Source organism: Podarcis bocagei, assembly GCF_964188305.1.
Source record: "Podarcis bocagei genome assembly, chromosome: 10".
NCBI lineage: Eukaryota > Metazoa > Chordata > Lepidosauria > Squamata > Lacertidae > Podarcis > Podarcis bocagei.
In genome coordinates this window covers 19,958,207-19,977,192 of record NC_138135.1, presented here as the reverse complement: position 1 = coordinate 19,977,192, position 18,986 = coordinate 19,958,207, and the positions used below count along the sequence as shown (strand labels likewise).

General features: G+C 43.3%; 1 protein-coding gene across 6 annotated transcripts; it reads left to right on the top strand.

The window, feature by feature from the left end:
• Window positions 1-349: 349 nt before the first annotated feature.
• SLC25A18 (solute carrier family 25 member 18) lies at window positions 350-17,290 on the top strand. 6 transcript variants are annotated; one of them, XM_081210441.1, is made up of 12 exons: window positions 352-602; window positions 1,443-1,605; window positions 2,551-2,703; window positions 4,961-5,087; window positions 6,784-6,906; window positions 7,672-7,727; window positions 9,541-9,631; window positions 11,923-12,041; window positions 12,951-13,143; window positions 14,472-14,626; window positions 15,672-15,747; window positions 16,671-17,290. In XM_081210441.1, exons 4-12 carry the CDS (start codon window positions 5,065-5,067, stop codon window positions 16,810-16,812), a joined length of 978 nt encoding a protein of 325 aa, XP_081066567.1. In that variant the 5' UTR covers window positions 352-602; window positions 1,443-1,605; window positions 2,551-2,703; window positions 4,961-5,064; the 3' UTR covers window positions 16,813-17,290. The 6 variants fall into 6 exon arrangements, with proteins under 6 accessions (XP_081066571.1, XP_081066567.1, XP_081066570.1 ...); XM_081210444.1 differs by having other exon boundaries at window positions 4,958-5,087; XM_081210445.1 differs by lacking the exon at window positions 6,784-6,906 and having other exon boundaries at window positions 350-602.
• The last annotated feature ends 1,696 nt before the right edge of the window (window positions 17,291-18,986 follow it).

Genomic DNA, 18,986 nt, shown 5'->3' with positions numbered 1-18,986 from the left:
GTATATAATAAAAAGTAATTCAGTGACAGCAGAGAAGAGTCTTGGTTTCACACACTCTCTTCCTACCAACCTAATCATAACATACTGCTGCATTACCAGGGCTTGGACTAGTTGACCCCTAGTGTACCTTCCAACTCTTCAATTACATGGTAAAGAATGTAACGTACAAGCTAGGCTGTTCCACAGTTACAGCCTCTTTGACTCTGCAATCTCAGGCCCAATATTGAAAGCAAGGGGTGGCACTGGGGTCAGAGCACTCTGCAGATAGACATGAGTGTTTGACCATTTGGTAAAGGGAGGGATCTGCACCGACCAACAGGCCCCACCCCCACCTCCAGTCTACAGACTGCTGGAGAGCCTCATAGCCATGGCCGCTGCCTGTCCTCTACATATCTCAGTTGCCACAGTTACTACTGAGGCAGGAAACACATGATGTTGCCCAAAGGACATTTATGCCTGAAGGGCCTCTAGTTTGCTGATATCTAAGAAGTTTGGCAATAACAGACATTAATGGATTCCAGAAATAATCTGGAGTCTTGCAAGGCTGATGGCTAACAGAATGTACTGGGACATGGCTGAACATAAAGCACCAGCTTGCTGAGGTAGGTATTGCTTTCTTTTTTTGTTTCTCTACCAGTGCAGAAGTAAGAACAAAACTTAGAACAGCAGAAGGCAACATATTAGTGTCCATTTTGCCCCAGGTAAAATTATTGAGGAAATTAATGCATATCTTGTTTCTCTACACACCAATGGCCCTCGAGCAAATGTCTCAGAGACATAAACTGCACAAGAAACACATTTCCCTGTGGTAACATCAGGATTGATGGCCTAGAGTTTCCTGAAGGAATGAACTGAAGTGAAACGTGTCTGGAAAGTGTGTTTCAGAAGTGGGGGTGGGGTGGTGGGGTGTCAGCGAAAGAAAAGGGAGCAAATCTCCCGTGTTTGCCTAGGAATTTGACTGAAATGTCCTGGATTTTAAGGGACATGATGCTTGCTTTAATTATTATTTTCCACTTAAAACCCAATGTGTCATGTTGACATTCGACACTAGAGACTCACATATTGCAAAAAATTTACACAGGGGAAGAAACGAAAGCAAAATTTCTACACAACAGGTGTGGAGGGGGATTTAACCAGTATCTGGGTTTGTAGGAAATCACCTACTGGCAGCAATAGGGAATTTCCTCCCAATGTAGATACTGATTCGAAGTATTTAATTTCTGGCCTAGTTTGGCCCTGAATCTACATAAAAGCAGGAAGGAAATAGTTAAAATATCTTATATATGCCCTTAAATATTAATAGGACATCTAAACCACAAAGAATCCTGTGACTGAATGTTTTACCACACGAGCTTTCATGACAGTAGATTTGCTAGTATTTAGTCTGTAAAAACAAACATGGTTATCCTTATAGAACTTGTGTATATTTTTTGGTTGTTAAGAATACACCCTTGGATAAGCGGGATCCCTGAAGCTTAATGCAGTTTGGCCTAGCTATTTCACACAAAGACAAACTTGCTGCAGGAATCTGGGCCGGCTGAAGACATTTTGGCACCTGAGGCGAACCACAAAATGGCACCACCGCTCTTGGTTGGGGCAGAAGGGGTGAGTGAGGATCTACATTGAGAACAAGGGGTGGGTGGGAATCAAATTAACCTTGCCTGATGGTTTAAGTAGGAATCAGACACCATGGGGTGGGGTGGGGTGCAGAGCCCAGTAGACCCCATAGGGCAGCTACTGACATTTCTTCCCTAGGGGTGTGAGGAGACCAGCAGTGCCTCTTTTTCAAGAGGCCATTGTGGAGGTGGCATGGCGGGCTGCCAGGGAGGCAGCTGATCCGGCCTCCAAGGAGTGCGCTGCAGCCATCGCTGCCACCACAGCAGCGGGCGATGCTGTCCCTGGCAGGAATTAAATGTTAACTTTTTGTACGTTGTTTTAGTAATCCTCCTGAAGCGTAGGACACAGGGTTGTCATTCTTACAATGAAAATAGAGAACAGAGCTTTGGGAAACACTGTCTTGTCCTATGGCCATGTAGTGAGTTCATAGTTGAGGTTACACTTTAATTGACTGATGTTAGGGGTCAACAGCAACACTGCATTGCAATAATAGTAATAATAGTAATAGTAATAGTAATAATAATAATAATAATAATAATAATAATAATAATAATAATAATAATAATAATTTATTATTTATACCCCGCCCATCTGGCTGAGTTTCCCCAGCCACTCTGGGCGGCTCCCAATCAAGTGTTAAAAACAGTACAGCGTTAAATATTAAAAACTTCCCTCACTTCCCCAGTTAATAACAAAGAAAGTGTTGCTATTAACAACCAGTAAAATTACAGCTGGCACTTGTGGAAATAGCACTTGCCTAAGCAGGCTGAAATGCAAACAGTGTTTGTCTAAAAACCGGTTTTAAGGTTAAAAGCACATTTTTAAGGTGTGCTTGTTCTCCTGGGTGGAGCTTGGGGCACTTCTTTTGCCAGGCCCAAAAAGGAGAGGCTTGATGAGTACAGAGATGTGTGTTTTTTCCTCTCCCACTTACAGTGTATTTACACAAAATCACTGGGAATTTGTGAACCACCCCTTAAACATTGGATAGGCTTTGCTTGTTGGAGGAATCCAGATGTGAGTCAGAGACTAAAAACTGAAAGAGAGAAGGAAGGGAGGGAGGGAACCGGCTGCTTGCAAATAAGGAAGGTAAGCTAGCTTCCCATCTTTCCTGACTTCTGAATTTGCATGTGTTTCACTCACAGGGATATATTCTAAAACTTCATATTTCAGAGACAGTCTACAATGCATGCTTTTCTTTATGAAGTCCTAACTGAGGAGGAACTCAGATTCCTAATAGTTATAAATGAAGGACAGAAATTATTTTGTTCTGTTTAGCTATTTCTTACAAAGATGTTCTTATACTGTCAGGGACCTACATGCCTCACACACAGTAATTTAGAGACAAGGGTTCAAATGTGTAATGTTGTTTGTGAGCTTCCTGATAGCTCAGTTGGTTAGAGCACAGTGCTGATAACACCAAGGTTGCAGGTTCAAACGGGACAGCTACATATTCCTGCATTGCAGGGGATTGGATACTAGATGATGCTTAGGGTCGCTTCCAACTTTACAATTCTATGATTCTAAGATTATCCTATGCCACACCTTCCATTGTTCCTGTGGGTACAACTGTTCCTTTCATTAAATGCACATCAGAGCAGCAAGAAGGGAAGGTCTATATGTTTCTTCTTTTTCTTTTCTTTTTAAAATGATATTCTACCCTGCTCCTGCCAACCTAGCAGTTCGAAAGCATGAAGTGCAAGTAGATAAATAGGTACCGCTACAGTGGGAAGGTAAACAGCGTTTCCATGTGCTGATCTGGTTCGCCAGAAGCGGCTTAGTCATGCTGGCCATAAGCCGGAAGCTGTACTCTGGCTTCCTTGGCCAGTCAAGCGAGATGAGTGCTGCAACCCCAGAGTCGTCTGTGACTGGACCTAATGGTCAGGGATCCCTTTACCTTTACCTTTACCCTAGCTAGCTTATATGAGAGTTGTTAGCCCCTGTTCTAGAGTGGAATGCTGGAATAGATTGCTTTGGACTTCAGTAGCCAGAATGACACTATCTGTGCAAACTGCTACCACATTTCAGATTCTGCTTTTGGCACTTGTGGTATAACTCATGCAAATATGCCCCAGGGTTAGGTCTGAAGGCACATGAGGTCACTACCTTGCTGAGAGTAAGTAAGTGGATGGGTGTCAGCCTGAAAACCAAATGTGCACCACCTTGGAAGAAATACAGTATGGGATATAAATGTGAGAAAATAAATTTAGTGCATGCATGTGAATGATGACTAACTGCAAAGTCACTAGTAGTATTTTGGTAATAAACCGAACCAGAAAGGTATTTTGTAGCAACAATATTATTAAATAATTCTAGCTGGTTATATTTGACTAATTGTTTATGTGTGACTCATTGGCTTTGCAAAATTGTTGCTTGACTTCTTTTGGCATGGCTGGGCAAGTAAGTTATATAACACACAAACAGCATAATGATGACCATGAATACACACAGTCTTTTGTTCAATGATGGCCGCTAAGGCAACAGCAAGACACTCCCAACCCCTTCAAAAGCATGGAAATTGTTTGAACATGCCATGCCTTTCATGCTTCCCCGTTGTTGTGATCCTCCAGGATTTCAGAAGTCTTTTGCTGCCGCCTTCAGGTGAAGTAAAACTAACAAGATTATCTTACTCTCATCTCACTGCCAGAAAAAGACCCAGATTCAGCAGCTAGTCTTCTAAATTTCGCAGAGATGCAACACTGATCTCTTTATTGCTGATCTCAAAGAATGAAATACTTAACAAATAATCTGCAGTAGTTCCTATTTGTCCATCCAAGCCAACTCCCCACTCACAGCACACTTCTGGGCAATCTTTCATGGAACTCCAGAACCTCACTTTTTGGTACCTTCAGTACCCACTAATTTCCCACTTCAGAGATTAATAGAATTATGTCACAGTTCTATGCATCTCCTAGTAATTTTAGTCATCATTTCCACACCAAATTCTGTGATCAGTATTATAGACTTCAGGGGGCAATGTCTGGTTAATGTTCTCTAACCCTTGTCTCATCCCCCTTGGTGAGGCATGTGCCTACATCCCCTTCTCTCCTCCGCTGAAGATTCTTTGGCCTCTCTGGGTCCAGAATAGTAGGCGTTTCCTTGGCACTTCTTTTACAAAATAGTGGCTTAAAAGTGCCCAGGTTGGGTTGCATTTGAGACAAAAACCCCTGTTTTTGTGTTTGGTGGCCTCTGGGAAACTATTCATCTGACTTCACTATTCCCCAGGAGCTGATTAAGTGATAAATTGCCTCTATGTTTTAGAACTGACACTGTCATTTGTTACCTGTAATATACCCCTGGCAAGCAGCATGTCAAGAAGCACTAATGGTGTTCTCTTCCCCAGCAGAACAAAGACAAAGAGGAATGCGCCTCCATATTTGAAAGAATTTTCCTGTGTCAGCAGCACAAGCAGCTGCTGCTTTCACCAAGAAACAACATCCCCAAGGAACAATGAGGGACAAGAAGAAGATTAGGTCAGCCCTGTCCTTTTTGCTCCTTGCCTTTTGAAAGTGGGGAATTCTATGCTCCAGTGATATAAATGATGCTTAACTTTTCTGTGGGAACTGGTGGACAGGCAACAGGATGGAGCAGAGGGTAGTTAATGTCCTCTATTTTTCAGACATTTTTTGCTAGTTTTAATTCTGCCTGAAAGGCTGAATAACCTGGCTCAGTGTTGTTCAAGTTGTAAAATAGCCCAGAGCCATCTCTAAGCTTGCTGCTTGTGGATGTCATCTACCCTGTGAGCCTGGTGCGTTCAGTGTCAACTAGAAACATAAGAAGAAGCCTGCTGAATCAGACCAAAGACCAATCTAGCTTACACTAGCCAGCTAGATGCCAATGGGAAGCCCATAGGCAGGACATCAGGACAATAGCCCTCCCCTGCTGTTGTTTCCCCGTGACTGGTAGATCCTGGAGGCTGTATACAGTCATTGTGAATAGTAGCCATTGGAGACCTTGTCCTCCCTGCAGTTGTCTAATCCTTCTCTAAAGTTGTCTGAGTTGGTGGCCATCACCTTATATTGTGGTAGTGAATTCCAGAGTTTAATTATGCTGCTGTGTGAGGAAGCCCTTCCTCTTGTCTTCCCTGAATATTCTACCATTCAGCTTCATTGGATGATCACGGGTTCTAGTGTATTATGAGATGGGGGGGGGAGAAAAAAAAGAAAACTTTCTCTATGTTATGCATGATTTTGATGCCCTGACGCTTCTGGTCCTGACAAAAATGTTTCCTTGTGATTATGGGCATGAACAGAAATCATGGTGCAGAAACAGTGACTCTACTAGTCCACATTACTAGTACAGTGGTACCTCGGGTTAAGAACTTAATTCGTTCTGGAGGTCTGTTCTTAACCTGAAACTGTTCTTAACCTGAAGCACCACTTTAGCTAATGAGGCCTCCCGCTGCCCTGCACAATTTCTGTTCTCATCCTGAAGTAAAGTTCTTAACCCGAGGTACTGTTTCTGGGTTAGCGGAGTCTGTAACCTGAAGCGTCTGTAACCTGAAGCGTCTGTAACCCAAGGTACTACTGTACTTAAAGTGACCTAGTGAAAGGCATAAGGCATAATTTGCTTACAGAATCTGCTGCCATGAGATGCAGTGATATGTGTTAGTTTAGGGGCTTTCAAAGAGGCTTAGAAAAATTAATGCTATGTCTATGAATGGCTTGTAGCTAAATGGAGCCTTCGTGTTCAAAAGAAGTTTGCTTCTAAAAACTAGTGACTAGAGGGTGGGTGGGTGTGAAGCTGCATGGATAGACTGTTGTCTTCATGCCTTGTTTGTTGGCTTCCTTCACACATCAACTCAGCTGCTGTTCATCCTGCACTAGATGAACCAGATCCAGCAAAGTTCTTTTTAAAAAAGCCCCTATGTGCATTGCAACTGAATGTGAGTGCCAGGATGAGCACAAGAGAAGATAACAAAGGTGAAGGTCATGGAGGCTCCTATCACAGCTCATGGAATTGCTTTAAAGCAGGGGTGGGGAAACTTTTTGGACCAAGGGCTGCATAGCTGTGGTGGAAAGCTATCAGGGCATGCATGTATGTCTGCTGCCTTGTGCTCCTTGGAGAACAGGGTGGGTATAAGTGTGGAGGTGACTAATAATAATAATAACAATCTGCTAGAATCCCTGTACCAAGGAATATCATTGTAACTTATCTTATACTTTACAGCCTTCCAGCTAAGTTAATCAACGGAGGTATAGCAGGTCTTGTGGGGGTGACTTGTGTTTTCCCCATTGATCTGGCCAAAACCCGTCTCCAGAACCAGCAAGGACAAGCCATCTACACCGGAATGTATGTGTTGTAAGGCTTTGTTTAGTGTGATATGTGTGGTGTGGCATGGGGTATTAGGCTCTAAGCTGGATATTAGAGTCCAATCTGGTTTGAATTATGTATCTTTCAAACCTCACTGCCTCTCAGTCTAATCTACCTCACAGGGTTATTGTGGGGATTAAATGAGAAGGGAGATAATCATGTACGCCACCTTGAATTCTTGGAAGAAAAAGGTGGGATATAAGTCTAAAAAACAAACAAAGAAAGAAGTTGGGGATGGTTGAACTCCTTCCAAGTTTTCTCTTTCTACTCATTCTTCTACCCATACCCCTAATTCTCAGAGTAGACCCATTGCAATGGATGGATATGACAAGTACTATTTTTCTAGAAAAAGAGGTGCTGGAACTCACTCATACATATGTATTCTGGGGGTTTTTTAATTTACATTCTGAAAAGTAGCTAAAAATTGTTGCAAATATAAAATGCAGTAGTCACAACCAGCCAAGCAGCAGGGATATATCAACCACAAATTAAATTCAGAAAGTGTCCTGAAAAACACCACTACCTTTTCTTGTTGCCCAAAGACCAGCAGAGATTGGGGAGAGCAAATGTATTTGGGAAAGGAGTTCCATAGTTTTGGTGCTATAGCTGAGAACGCTGTGCCCCAAGTAAGCACCTACTGAACATCAGACAGTTGGGGGAACTGGTCAGAGACACAAAAGTCAGTCGCAATCTTGAAATACATGTTGCTAACTCTTGTTTCTCTCTATTCCTCTCTTATTCTAGGAGGGATTGTTTGGTGAAGACAATTAAATCAGAGGGGTTCTTTGGCATGTATCGAGGTAATGCTTATAAAAATGGAAAGGTCATCCTTTTTGTCTGAACTGCAATAGCAAAGCGCAATGGGCAAAATGCTTTTGCTGTTCTTTAAAATATCTCAGTTGAACAATAGAGATAATTGGGGGGGGAATGTTTGAAATGAAATTTTAAATATTAGTATCAAAATAGCATATTTAACAACATAGCCAGACACTGGAGAGACCTGTCAGGAGTAAGCATGGAGCAATGGTATCAAATAGTATGGGAAACAGCCTTATTAGATAAACTAACCAATAAACTGAAACTGACATGGGGACATATAGAGGAAGACACCTTCACCCTGGTTTGGTTCCCCTATATCATATATACAGACCAACGAGACAACAAGAATCTGCCAACAGCATATGAATCAATCTGGCTAACCTGATTGAAAAATACACACACCCCATTCACACACAAAAACAACTCTTACTACAACCAACCAAAGAAGACCCAACCATACCCTAAGGCTTAGGGCCTAAGCCACCCTCAACCTCTCTCACCACCAAGGAAATATGACAAGTGAATAGGAAGAGAACCCATACAAGTAATGCTGACACAACGCCCCCCCCAGTAGAAAAATAGAAGCATAACCACCCGACCGCAACCCACTCACCATTCCCCGCTCCCCCTCTTCCCCCCCTTTCTCTCTCTTTCTTTCTTTCTTTCTTTCTAGTTTAAACCAATTAATAAACCAAGAACCTGTACATTGTCCACTAATAATGAAACATATGTTGTAGATATTTTTCCACGTTTATTATGCTATTTTTGTGATATACAAATGACATGAGAAAACTTGGTATACTTGTATGTATTCTTGTTTATAAGACCCAATAAAAGAGAGAGCATATTTTAATAAAATGTGGGAGGATTTTCATAATGCATATTTTTTGTACTTCAAGGAACTGCAAATCTCTTTGTGTGTGTGTAAAAATGGATAGCCTTCTGCTAGGCCGCACCAGTCCCCACAGTATTGAGAGATGCTGTGCAGACCAGGGCAGTCCCCTCAGTGTCTCCCAACACCGCACAGGCCGGTACAGGCTTCTGCTAGGCCTTGCACCAGGCCATGCTGGTCCCCACAGCACCTCCCAACACTGTGGGGACCAGTCCAGCCTTCCGCTAGGCCACGCTGGTCCAGTCTGCACGGCATTGGAAGATGTGTATGAGGTCACGTGATGTGTGGCATGTGTATGATGTCACATGTGCACCAGCCCCTCCAATCTTGGGGGCAACCCGGCGCCTGTGGTGGTACAGTCCTTCCTGGACTGCACAATTTCAGGTGGCCAGTGACAGATCAAAAAGGAACTTTTGGAGAGTTCGGGGGTGCTTTTTTGAGATACCCAGATTTCCTGCTATGCCTCACAGGATGCTATTAGGGCACTAAAATCGCTGTCTGAGCATCCTGTAACAAATTAATTTGTATTTCACAGTTACTTTTGTTTAGCTAGCTAAGAGACTACAATTTCCCTGTTGTTCCATCACAATCTTTAAAATTGACCAACAGTGCCCTCTTGAGTTCATTCTTCATGCACCGTCGAGAGAGCAAGGAGTGTCTTCTGGAAACGGCAAGACTTTATAAGCAATTTTTTCTGACATTTGGTACTCCATGTTAAATTGGGGAAATATTTCTAGTGCTAGTGTTTCATCCAGTTTAATATCATTTTAATTGGGATATCATTAATATTTTAATTTGCTACCTTCCAGAAACCTCCAGGAGTGTGTTTAGTACATATTACCAGAGGATTAATGATGTACCATAAAACTGGGTGCCTTATTGCCTCTCCCATCTTCTCACAGGGGCTGCTGTAAACCTGACTCTTGTCACTCCTGAAAAAGCAATCAAGTTGGCAGCCAATGATTTCTTCCGACAGTTACTCTCCCAAGATGGGTATGGGGTAAAAAGCATTCAATAATTCCAGTTTCTTTGTTTTTATTATTTATTGATCTATTCATCTATCTTTTTTATTGTCATTTTGCCATTTGTGGGATGCTGTTCAAAACCAAAAAGTCCTCCTATAAAACAGTTTAAAGAATACAATGAAACACCAAAATCTCATCATGAATAAATTATAGATTTTTTTTAAAGCTAAGCACCATCAGAGCAGCATGTGAAAATAAATAGTATGAGAATAGTAACAGTCAGCCTAACATCATCAAATCCTGATGGTGGCCCCATTCCCCCCACCCTCTAGTATATCACATCACAGTCAATTTGTAAGCCTCCGACCAATGTCCTTGCTTTAAGTCACAGTGGCAGTGTAGAGGGGTGTGTGTGTGTGTGTGTGTGTGAGTGTGTGTGTGTGTGTGATGAATCTGTAGTCCTCACTCGCTGTTCCTCTGACAGTGTTCACTCCTGAAATTCCCACTAACAGAGGCACAACAGGCTTGAGCTAAAATTGCCACTTTCGCTGTTCAAAGTGGAGAGCCGCTACCTGACTCCTGCCAGTGTTCTTTGGTGTAGTCTGTACTTGCAGGCTACAAACTATAGGCAGCTCATATCTCAGGTGAGCCAAGAGGCTTATGTACCTGTAGAGATGGAAGGAGACATTTACACATGGATCCTAAGATCTTTGAGGAAGATGTTATAATTTTGTGTACGTGTCTCATAGAGCTTCTGCTATTGCACCTTTGACAGTGACTTCTTTTGGCAGACAATGCTCATCTCCACAGGTCCACTAATTTCATCTAGCCTTGGTAGCCAGGCCAAAACTTTTGACCACTAGGTCCTTGCCATTCCTCTCCAGTGCAACCCTATGCATGTTTACACAAAGGAGAGCTTCACTGTGTTCAACAGGATTTACTCCCATCTGAACACATATAAGAATGCAACCTTTGTCCCTGACTTGTGGGAGGGGAGCAGAGGTTTGTCTTAGTATGAATCACCCAAGGTGCTCTGAGTTCCTCTGTAAAATGGCCTGCAGTGAAACTTTAGGGGCTGGATTCAACTAACCTGGTGTGCTAGTAGAAACTACAGTGGTGCCTCGCAAGACGAAATTAATTCGTTCCGCAAGTTCTTTCTTCTTGCGAGTTTTTCATCTTGCGAAGCACGGTTTCCCATAGGAATGCATTGAAAATCAATTAATGCGTTCCTAGGGAAACCGCTTGCCAGGCTGGCGGTGCGGAGAAGGGCTTTTCTCCGCACCGCAAGCCTTCAGGACAGGTACGGGAACAGAGGGGAAGGCGCGCAGCGCTTTCCCTCTGTTCCCGGGGCTTGCGTGGGAGGAGGGTTTTTCCTCCCCACCGCCAACATTCAGAACAGCATTCTGAATGTTGGCGGTGGGAAGGAAAACCCTCCTCCCACCCCAAGTCTTCAGGACAGCCATCCGATGCCGGGCTGCGGGAGGAGGCGTTCCCCCCCCCCGCCCGGCATTGGAGCTTCGTTCCGATGTCCGGGGGCGGGAGGAGACGTTCCCCCCCCGCCGGACATCGGAGCTTCGTTCCGATGTCCGGCGGCGGGAGGAGGTCCGAGGACAGTGGGGAAGACGCGCTGCGCTTCCCCGCTGTCCCGGAGATTTCCCTATGGGCTGTCGTCTTGCGAAGCAAGCCCATAGGGAAATTCGTTTTGCCAAGCGCCTCCAAAACGGAAAACCCTTTCGTCTAGCGGGTTTTCCGTCTTGCGAGGCGTTCGTCTTGCGGGGTACCACTGTATTGTAAAGAGTTCTGCTAGCACAATGGGAGTTCACCCACTCAAGCGTCACCCAAATCTGCTCTGGAGGATTGGGAAAACCCTCAGAACAGTGCGGGAGAAGATTGTTCTTTCTGGCAAGCAAAAATGCTTGTGCTGTTGGAATGATTATCACAGTGCAACACTAAATTCCACCCAAGGGCTCACCATTCTGATGGCAGGAAACCAAGCCACCCACCATCAAAAGGACCAGCTCAACCTTTATCTCTTGACAGGAGCTGGAGAATAAATGGGTATCTTTCCCCTTTTTGTCCTCGGCAGCAAAGCACATTGCACAGCTGAGTCTTTTTTTCTCTCTCTATCTCCAAGCTAGACAGGAAAGCTGGGGCTAACCATGGGAGTGGAAGTGTGGATCCCTGTTGATCTCCAGGCTGTGAAAAACTTCACTCTATGGAAGGCACAGAAATAGCCCAGACCATGCCACTCTCATGATAGTTTGGCAAGCCTATAGTTGTGGAAGAGCATTTATTTTGCATCTATGCTTCTTTTGACAGAAAAAATTTGTCATTGGTGAGAGAGATGCTTGCTGGCTGTGGAGCTGGGACTTGCCAGGTAGTGGTCACATCTCCAATGGAAATGTTGAAAATCCAGCTCCAAGATGCTGGGCGGCTAGGTAAGTTCCCATTCCACCCCCCTTTTTTGGGGGGGGGGGCTGGAATGATGGTGAAAGCAAAGTCTTGAATTAAATGAACTCCAACTATCTCTATTTCTCAGACACATCCCCTAATTTCCATTATTTGTCTCTGTTATACTTCTGTCCATATTTTGCTGTTGCCTAATAGTGGTTACTTGCCAAAATGTGCTTTTACTGGGCAAATAAGCGAATTAATATCTGAGTTACTTAGAGTATAGGTGTGGAGAACCTGTTCTGTCCAGTGAGCTAGGTCCTAATCTCCCCTTATCTCCTGTTGCTGCTATGCTTGAAACGCTAATTGTTGGCACTTCAAAGTGCAGAGTGGGGCAGTTTAAATGCCCTTTTGCAGATAGCTCTGCACGGCTCTTTAAACCTATGGTTTTCATACATTTAAAGAGCATTGTGGAACTGTTTGCAAAAGAGGTTTCAAACAGCTCCACACCACACTCTTGCTGCAAACACCTGTTCCTACTAGGGGAACAGACATGCACAGCCAGACTGACCAGGATTGAACCCTCCACTCACCAGCTGGTGATCAAAGGGTTCAACCCTGCTGGCTGCAAGGGTCTGTTTCACCAGCACATTCCCTGCATTCCCCGGCAGAAATGAATCCCACTCATCTGCTGACATTGGCCAGTTATGTCAGCTAATGGACAAGTAGCCATGGTTTGTGGAAAATGGCTTCACGGACCAACTTGAACCTCATAGTGGGCCAAGATTGCCCCCAAACTGGAGGTGTCCTCCCCCACTGTAGTAGTATCAGAATATATTGGGATTGGGGTAGTTGTTGCTGGAGATGGTGTGATATGATGTTCCTGAGACTGCAATGCAAGGAACCCATGGAGTGACAATGGAAAGTTAGGAGTTTTATTGCTTCTTTTCTTTTAGCTGCTCATCAGCAGAAGGTCTTGGGACAGGATGGACCAGCTGCTGCCACCTCCCATTCACCACCAGGACAGCCTTACACAGCCGGGTCCACAGCAGCCTCTAAACGCCCCTCTGCTTTCATGATTGCCAGAGATCTCCTGTGCACCCAGGGAGTTGCAGGCCTGTATAAAGGGCTGGGAGCCACCTTGCTCAGGTTAGAAGAGAGTGAACTGTTCCTTCCTGTTCATTGTAGGATGGCAAGCTGCTTTAGTCTAGAGGTCTTGAGAAAGGAAATTTAGCATTCAGGCTACCTAAGGCAGGCTGAGATGTGCTGGTCCCAGAACAAGGAGATATCTTCTCAGTGTTGGTCTGCACCTGGAGAGGCAGAGAAGAATGCTTCAATTTCTATAAATGCCCTAGAAGGATTGATTTCCCATTCTAAAGGAGGGTCTTTTGCTTTTAAACCATCACTTGGATCCAGGAACTCCATACTCCTGAGCTCCATACTCATGAGCTCCACACGTAAGTCCCTATTGGTTGTTTACATGGCTGCCTGAGCATTTAAAGCTAACCAGGGGTGGGAGAGAATTAGTGGGAGCTTCATATTGTGCATGGAAATCTGGATCCAAAGCAATTGCTATGATCTATATTGAGTCTACAGCCCTCTTTTCCTCATTGTGGGGTATAAGAAACTAAAGGTTGCTAACCCATATGCTAACCAAAGACCTCAAAGTACTTCATATTCACAGGTGGTCTCCCACTCAAGCAGCTTATAAAAGGTCAGGATGCTTCCGCTTTGGAAGCTTCATCTAGTGCAGGATGCAGCAGCCAGACTGCTCACAGAGGCAGATTACTAACAACATGTTACTCCACTGCTGAGAGACACTGGTTGCCAATTTGATGGTGGGCCAGGTTCAACATCTTGTGTTAATTCACAAAGTCCTCATCAACTTGTGCTCAAAATACCTTATGGACAGGCATTCACAATATGATTTTCTCATATTAACCGAACAGTATGAACTAATGTTTCATCGATGCTTTTAATTACGGTATGTTTTACTGATATTTAGAGATAAATGATACTGTATTTTATGTTGTAAGCTGCCTTGATATTTTTTTTTTAAATAAAAGTAGGGATATTAAATAAAATAGTTTTAGCTGCTGGAATGTGTCACATCTTCAGACTGTTCTCCGGACATAGGGACTTTGCTCTCAGTTGCACAAGGGTGGGTTTGTTCAGGGTGGTGCTGGGATCAAAGCTAAACGTAAGCACAAACCTAAAGTTTTAAAATTCCATGATACATTGCAACTGTGGGGAAAGTATTCTTGTGTGAAAACTCGATGGCCCTTGTGGTCTCTTCCAACTCTATGATTCTATGAAAGCCTGTAACAACTGCAAGGGTAGAAAGTATGGCAGTCCAAATGGGAGGAACAGTTGAGCTGTGAAAGGGGAAGGTGAAAATTGGTTGAGAAAAACAGCATCAACAAGAGATTAGCTGATTGTATTGTTTACCTAAAATGTCTCACTTCTACTCTCAACAGGGATGTGCCCTTTTCTATTATATATTTCCCACTTTTTGCCAACATCAACAAGCTGGGGCAGGCAAATCTTGATGAAAAAGCCTCTTTCTTCCATTCATTCATCTCTGGCTGTATTGCAGGATCTGTGGCTGCAGTGGCCGTGACCCCATTGGATGGTAGGTATTAGATGGTGTGACTATCAAAAGGCAGTGACTTTTGCTTACGTGTGTGTGTGTGTTTATGAATTTTATTCCCTCCCAAGAGGCCGCAGTAGTGCTTCAAGTGAACTATTAAGACCTTGCCAACGCAGACCCAAGATTAATTAAGCTCCTTATAAGGCTGCTTTCTAAGTTGCATTGTCCATAATGTTTTACATGCTCTGCAAAATAATCTGCACTTCGCACATGAGTATATAGAAGCTTTTTCTTTCCCAACCACATGAATGGGCTGTTAGCAACTAAGAGTACTTACTGTATCAGGCAGACTATTTATTCCAGGAAAATAGAGGGAGCTATTTCTTATAATCAGTGATGAGTGAGCCTTGTCTGGAACAGCGCCGACCAACAGATTAGCTGGGGCAGCATAATGATTAAGTGAACCTTACTAGAGAAACAATATTAATGCAGTGAACAGACTATATCCGATAAGAGTGTTGAACCTGGGTTTCAGTTGCTGCTTGGATAGAAAGCTCAGTGGTGATACTGGGACAAGGCACAACCCCTTCATCTAACCAACTGCTAGTGGAGAACCATGAACTCATTGGAGAAAGGACAGATTTATTTTGATATATCTATTTAAGATAAGATTGCCATGAAAATACAAACATAAACACTGAAAAATTAATGATAAGCTTATATGCTAGAAATCCTCAAGTCACAGCACCGAGTAGCCTAGGAAAGCTTAAATGTAGAAATTTTAAAATAAATAGTACATCCCTTTGGCAAATCCATGTTTTCATACTGCAACACTGTTGTGAGGACAACAGAACTTATATACGTGAAGTGCTTTAGTGAGGCACCATGTGTTTACTATTATGGTGATGAATGATGACCGATGAAAAACTGATGTGGAATAACAACACTGCATTTCTGACTAGTACCAGGAGCATGTATTCATGCCAGGAATGAAGTGAACAAATAAATAAAAATCCCAATTTTGCACTAAGAAGTCTGTAAAGCATGCAACTTTGCAAAGGTTTATATCAGTTCCTGCTTGTTTTAGTTCTAAAGACCCGAATTCAAACTCTCAAGAAAGGACTGGGAGAGGACACCTACAGTGGGATTGTTGACTGTGCCAGGTAAGCAGACCTGAACTCTTGTTTTACTGGTACTCAGGTCATTGCTCTATGTTAACAATGTTCTGCAGTGTACATTTTGCAATGTAAGTTGTCACGTCCTTCTGAAATGGCACCATCCACTCACAAGAGAAAGATGGCAGCAGGCTTTGAGGAACCCCAGAGAGGATGGAATGGAGTAGTGTTGCTGTCACCCTTAACAGCAGCATTCTACACTACTTTAAGGTTTTCCAGTTTCTGCTTCATTCATTCTTCTTAGGAGGAAAAAGCTGGTAACTGAGCAAGCTGATGCATGATTTCCAATTGTATACTGGAAAAACATAGTATTTCTGAGTATACGCTAGCTTTCCCCCTTGCAACAGCATTTAAATAAGACATTGAAAATGAGCAGCCAGCAAAGGAAATAAATATTTATAGGCAGCAGCTCTGAGTAACTGACCACAAGAGGCAGTGGAACACAAATATGACTGTTCCCAATTCTTGCCGTGGCTGTTGCTGACATATTAAGTTAAACACAGCTTACTCTTGGGTGCTTTTAACTTTAAAAAGCAGTGGGGTGTCAGAGATGAGGAACTCTCTGATTCTTTATGTTACTAGACTGCAACTCACAAGATCTCTGACCTTTGGCTGTGCTGGTTGGAGGTGAGGTGGGTTGGGGTTCAATGACTTCTGGATGGAAGTCTTGGTTTCTTTTTCCTCTCATGCTGTGGTCCTGGCCACCTTTGCCTCCACCTCCCCAGCTGTTACTTGATTTGGGAAGGCAGCTCTCCTGCCTTGAGAAGAAGCTATGTAAGTAATCAGGAGACTCATCTCTGCCATTTTGCCTTGTACTCAGAGAACCCTAAATAGAAAAAACCCCTCTAACTGATAGTAACAATAACTTCAGGAGCTGTTTTACCAACCCACTCTGTTTCTCTCCTCTCCAGGAAGGTCTGGATTCACGAGGGCCCCGCTGCCTTCATGAAAGGGGCAGGATGCCGTGCACTGGTTATAGCTCCTCTCTTTGGCATAGCCCAAGGAATGTATTTCATCGGCATTGGAGAACAGGTCATGGAATATTTCAAATAGTACCCATTCCAAAACACACTGGATCATGAAATAAGATCGCAAGAGTTCTGTGTCACTAGCTACTTGAAAAGATATGGAAACACCCTGTAAATACTTGAATGGCTGTGAACAACTACCCAGTCTACCACTATCCAGGAAGACGGCCTAAAAAACACCACTTCCAGGTTTGCCATTGCTTCATTTTCTAAAACAATCCTCTGCACTGGTCAGATTTCTGGGACCTAAAAGTTAACATGCCAAAGGTTGTGCTATGAAAAGGAATGGGTTGCAAGTGTTATTTCTTACTTGCACCAAACGTTGGCCAACACTTTTCAAGCTGATCACACCACTGCAGACCAGGATGTATAGCCAGAGATTGAATCTGGATCCATCTACTTACAAAGCTTACACTTTACTAGGGATCTATGGGGTCCTTCACAGTGCTGCCTGATGCTTGTTCTTCTCCATTACAAGTGCATTTATAAATATCACGACTTCATATTTTTATGTCATTTCTTAAATGCTTCCAAGTTGGATCAAGGATAGCAGTTTAGTGGAGGTTAATTTCACCCTTGCTGCCCTGATCTCATGCTGGAAATATTTTCCTGTACATTTTAGAAGCAGTCTCATCATTGACACCCTCTTCTCTTCCAGTGCATGTACACATAAATTAATGGCTGTTCTTAATTGTGTATTATGTTTCTAATGTGACCATCTGAGCTCAGCAAGTTTCTATTAAGCCACTTCTGCATCTGTAATGGGATAGTGTTAGTTACAGCATCTGATGACAGTCTGCCAACTGCTGTTCAGCTTGAGGTGGGTGGGGGAGGTACGACCTTTCCCATTTGCTGTTTGTGCATAACCCAGAGCTGTGTTTAGACAACACAGATACATACACAAAGGAAATATTTGTGTTTGCCTAACCCTAAAGCATGCTGCACCTTAGTGACTGCTCAGCAATGCAAATCAATGGTCAGGAACCATCTTCCTCACCTACTTTAAATGGAAGACAGAAAGCAAATGAAGTTTCCAGCCCTCGTGTCTCTGGCCCATTTGACTTTTCCTAGACCACACCTCCAACTGGCCGTGTTCTGTGCCCTCCTTGAGTTCTCTTACTGCCTGCAAATTGTCTTTGAGCTTTGATAATGCTGCTTGCCTGGATTGCATGTGGAAATGTCTTTTTGATGGCTGAGATATAGCCTGCTGTGCAAAGGCGAGAACTGCATCCATCGCTCTGCCTACTGTTGCCTCTAGCCTCAACCAGTTCTGCCATGTGATTCTCAGGTGACTACCAAAGGAATGCAACTCTTGGGCTGACAAAAGCTTTCCGCCCCCTTGTTTACTCATAACCACAAGGTCCAGAGGCATTATATTTCTGAATACCAATAGCTGGAAACCACAGGAGAGGAGACTGCTTTTGTGCTCAGGTCCTGCTTGCATTTTCCCCACAAGCATTTGGTTGGCCACTGTGTGAACAGGGTGCTGGATTAGGTAGGTCTGATATGTTCTTTAGCACAACTATAGTTAACAGCAACCACCATGTCTCTCTTCCACTCAGTTCTTGATAATATGAGACTTCATTTTTTGGTTAGAATGTGTAGCTTTCACCACTGCACAGAAAATCCTAAAAGTGGCAATAGCAAAAAGGGGCCAAGGATTACCCTAGTTGGTGTGTGCAATGGTGCTTTGATTGGCCAGAAAGATGACTAGTTTCTACCCCCTTTCCATGGAGAAACTAGCAGAAAAGTAGTACCCATCCAACCTCAAACAAAAGAATCTTACTGTAAACCTGTTCCTTAATCCATGGAGAAATAAAACTTTAAATAAAGTAGTTTTGCTTCATTAGACTGATATAGCTTTAAAAAAAATGTAGAATTTATGGTTTGTTATGCTTGGAACCCCTAAAAAAAGCCAGTTGTAATTACCAACTCTCATGCTACTACCTGCTGACACCCCTGTTCTGCCTTACCTTCTACAACATGACCACATAACTTTTTGCAACCTGCCCAGGGAACTCTGTATTAAAAAATGTTATATGTTAATCTTGGCAGGGTGGTAAAATGGCTGCTTCTGACCTTAAAAAGCAGCTTGTCTCTTAATAAATCAGATTGCTTACAGTTTGCATAGTTTATTTCCCCAATACCAATCTTGAAGCTTCCAACTTTATAGTGAACTAAATTTTAGTCTAAAACTCC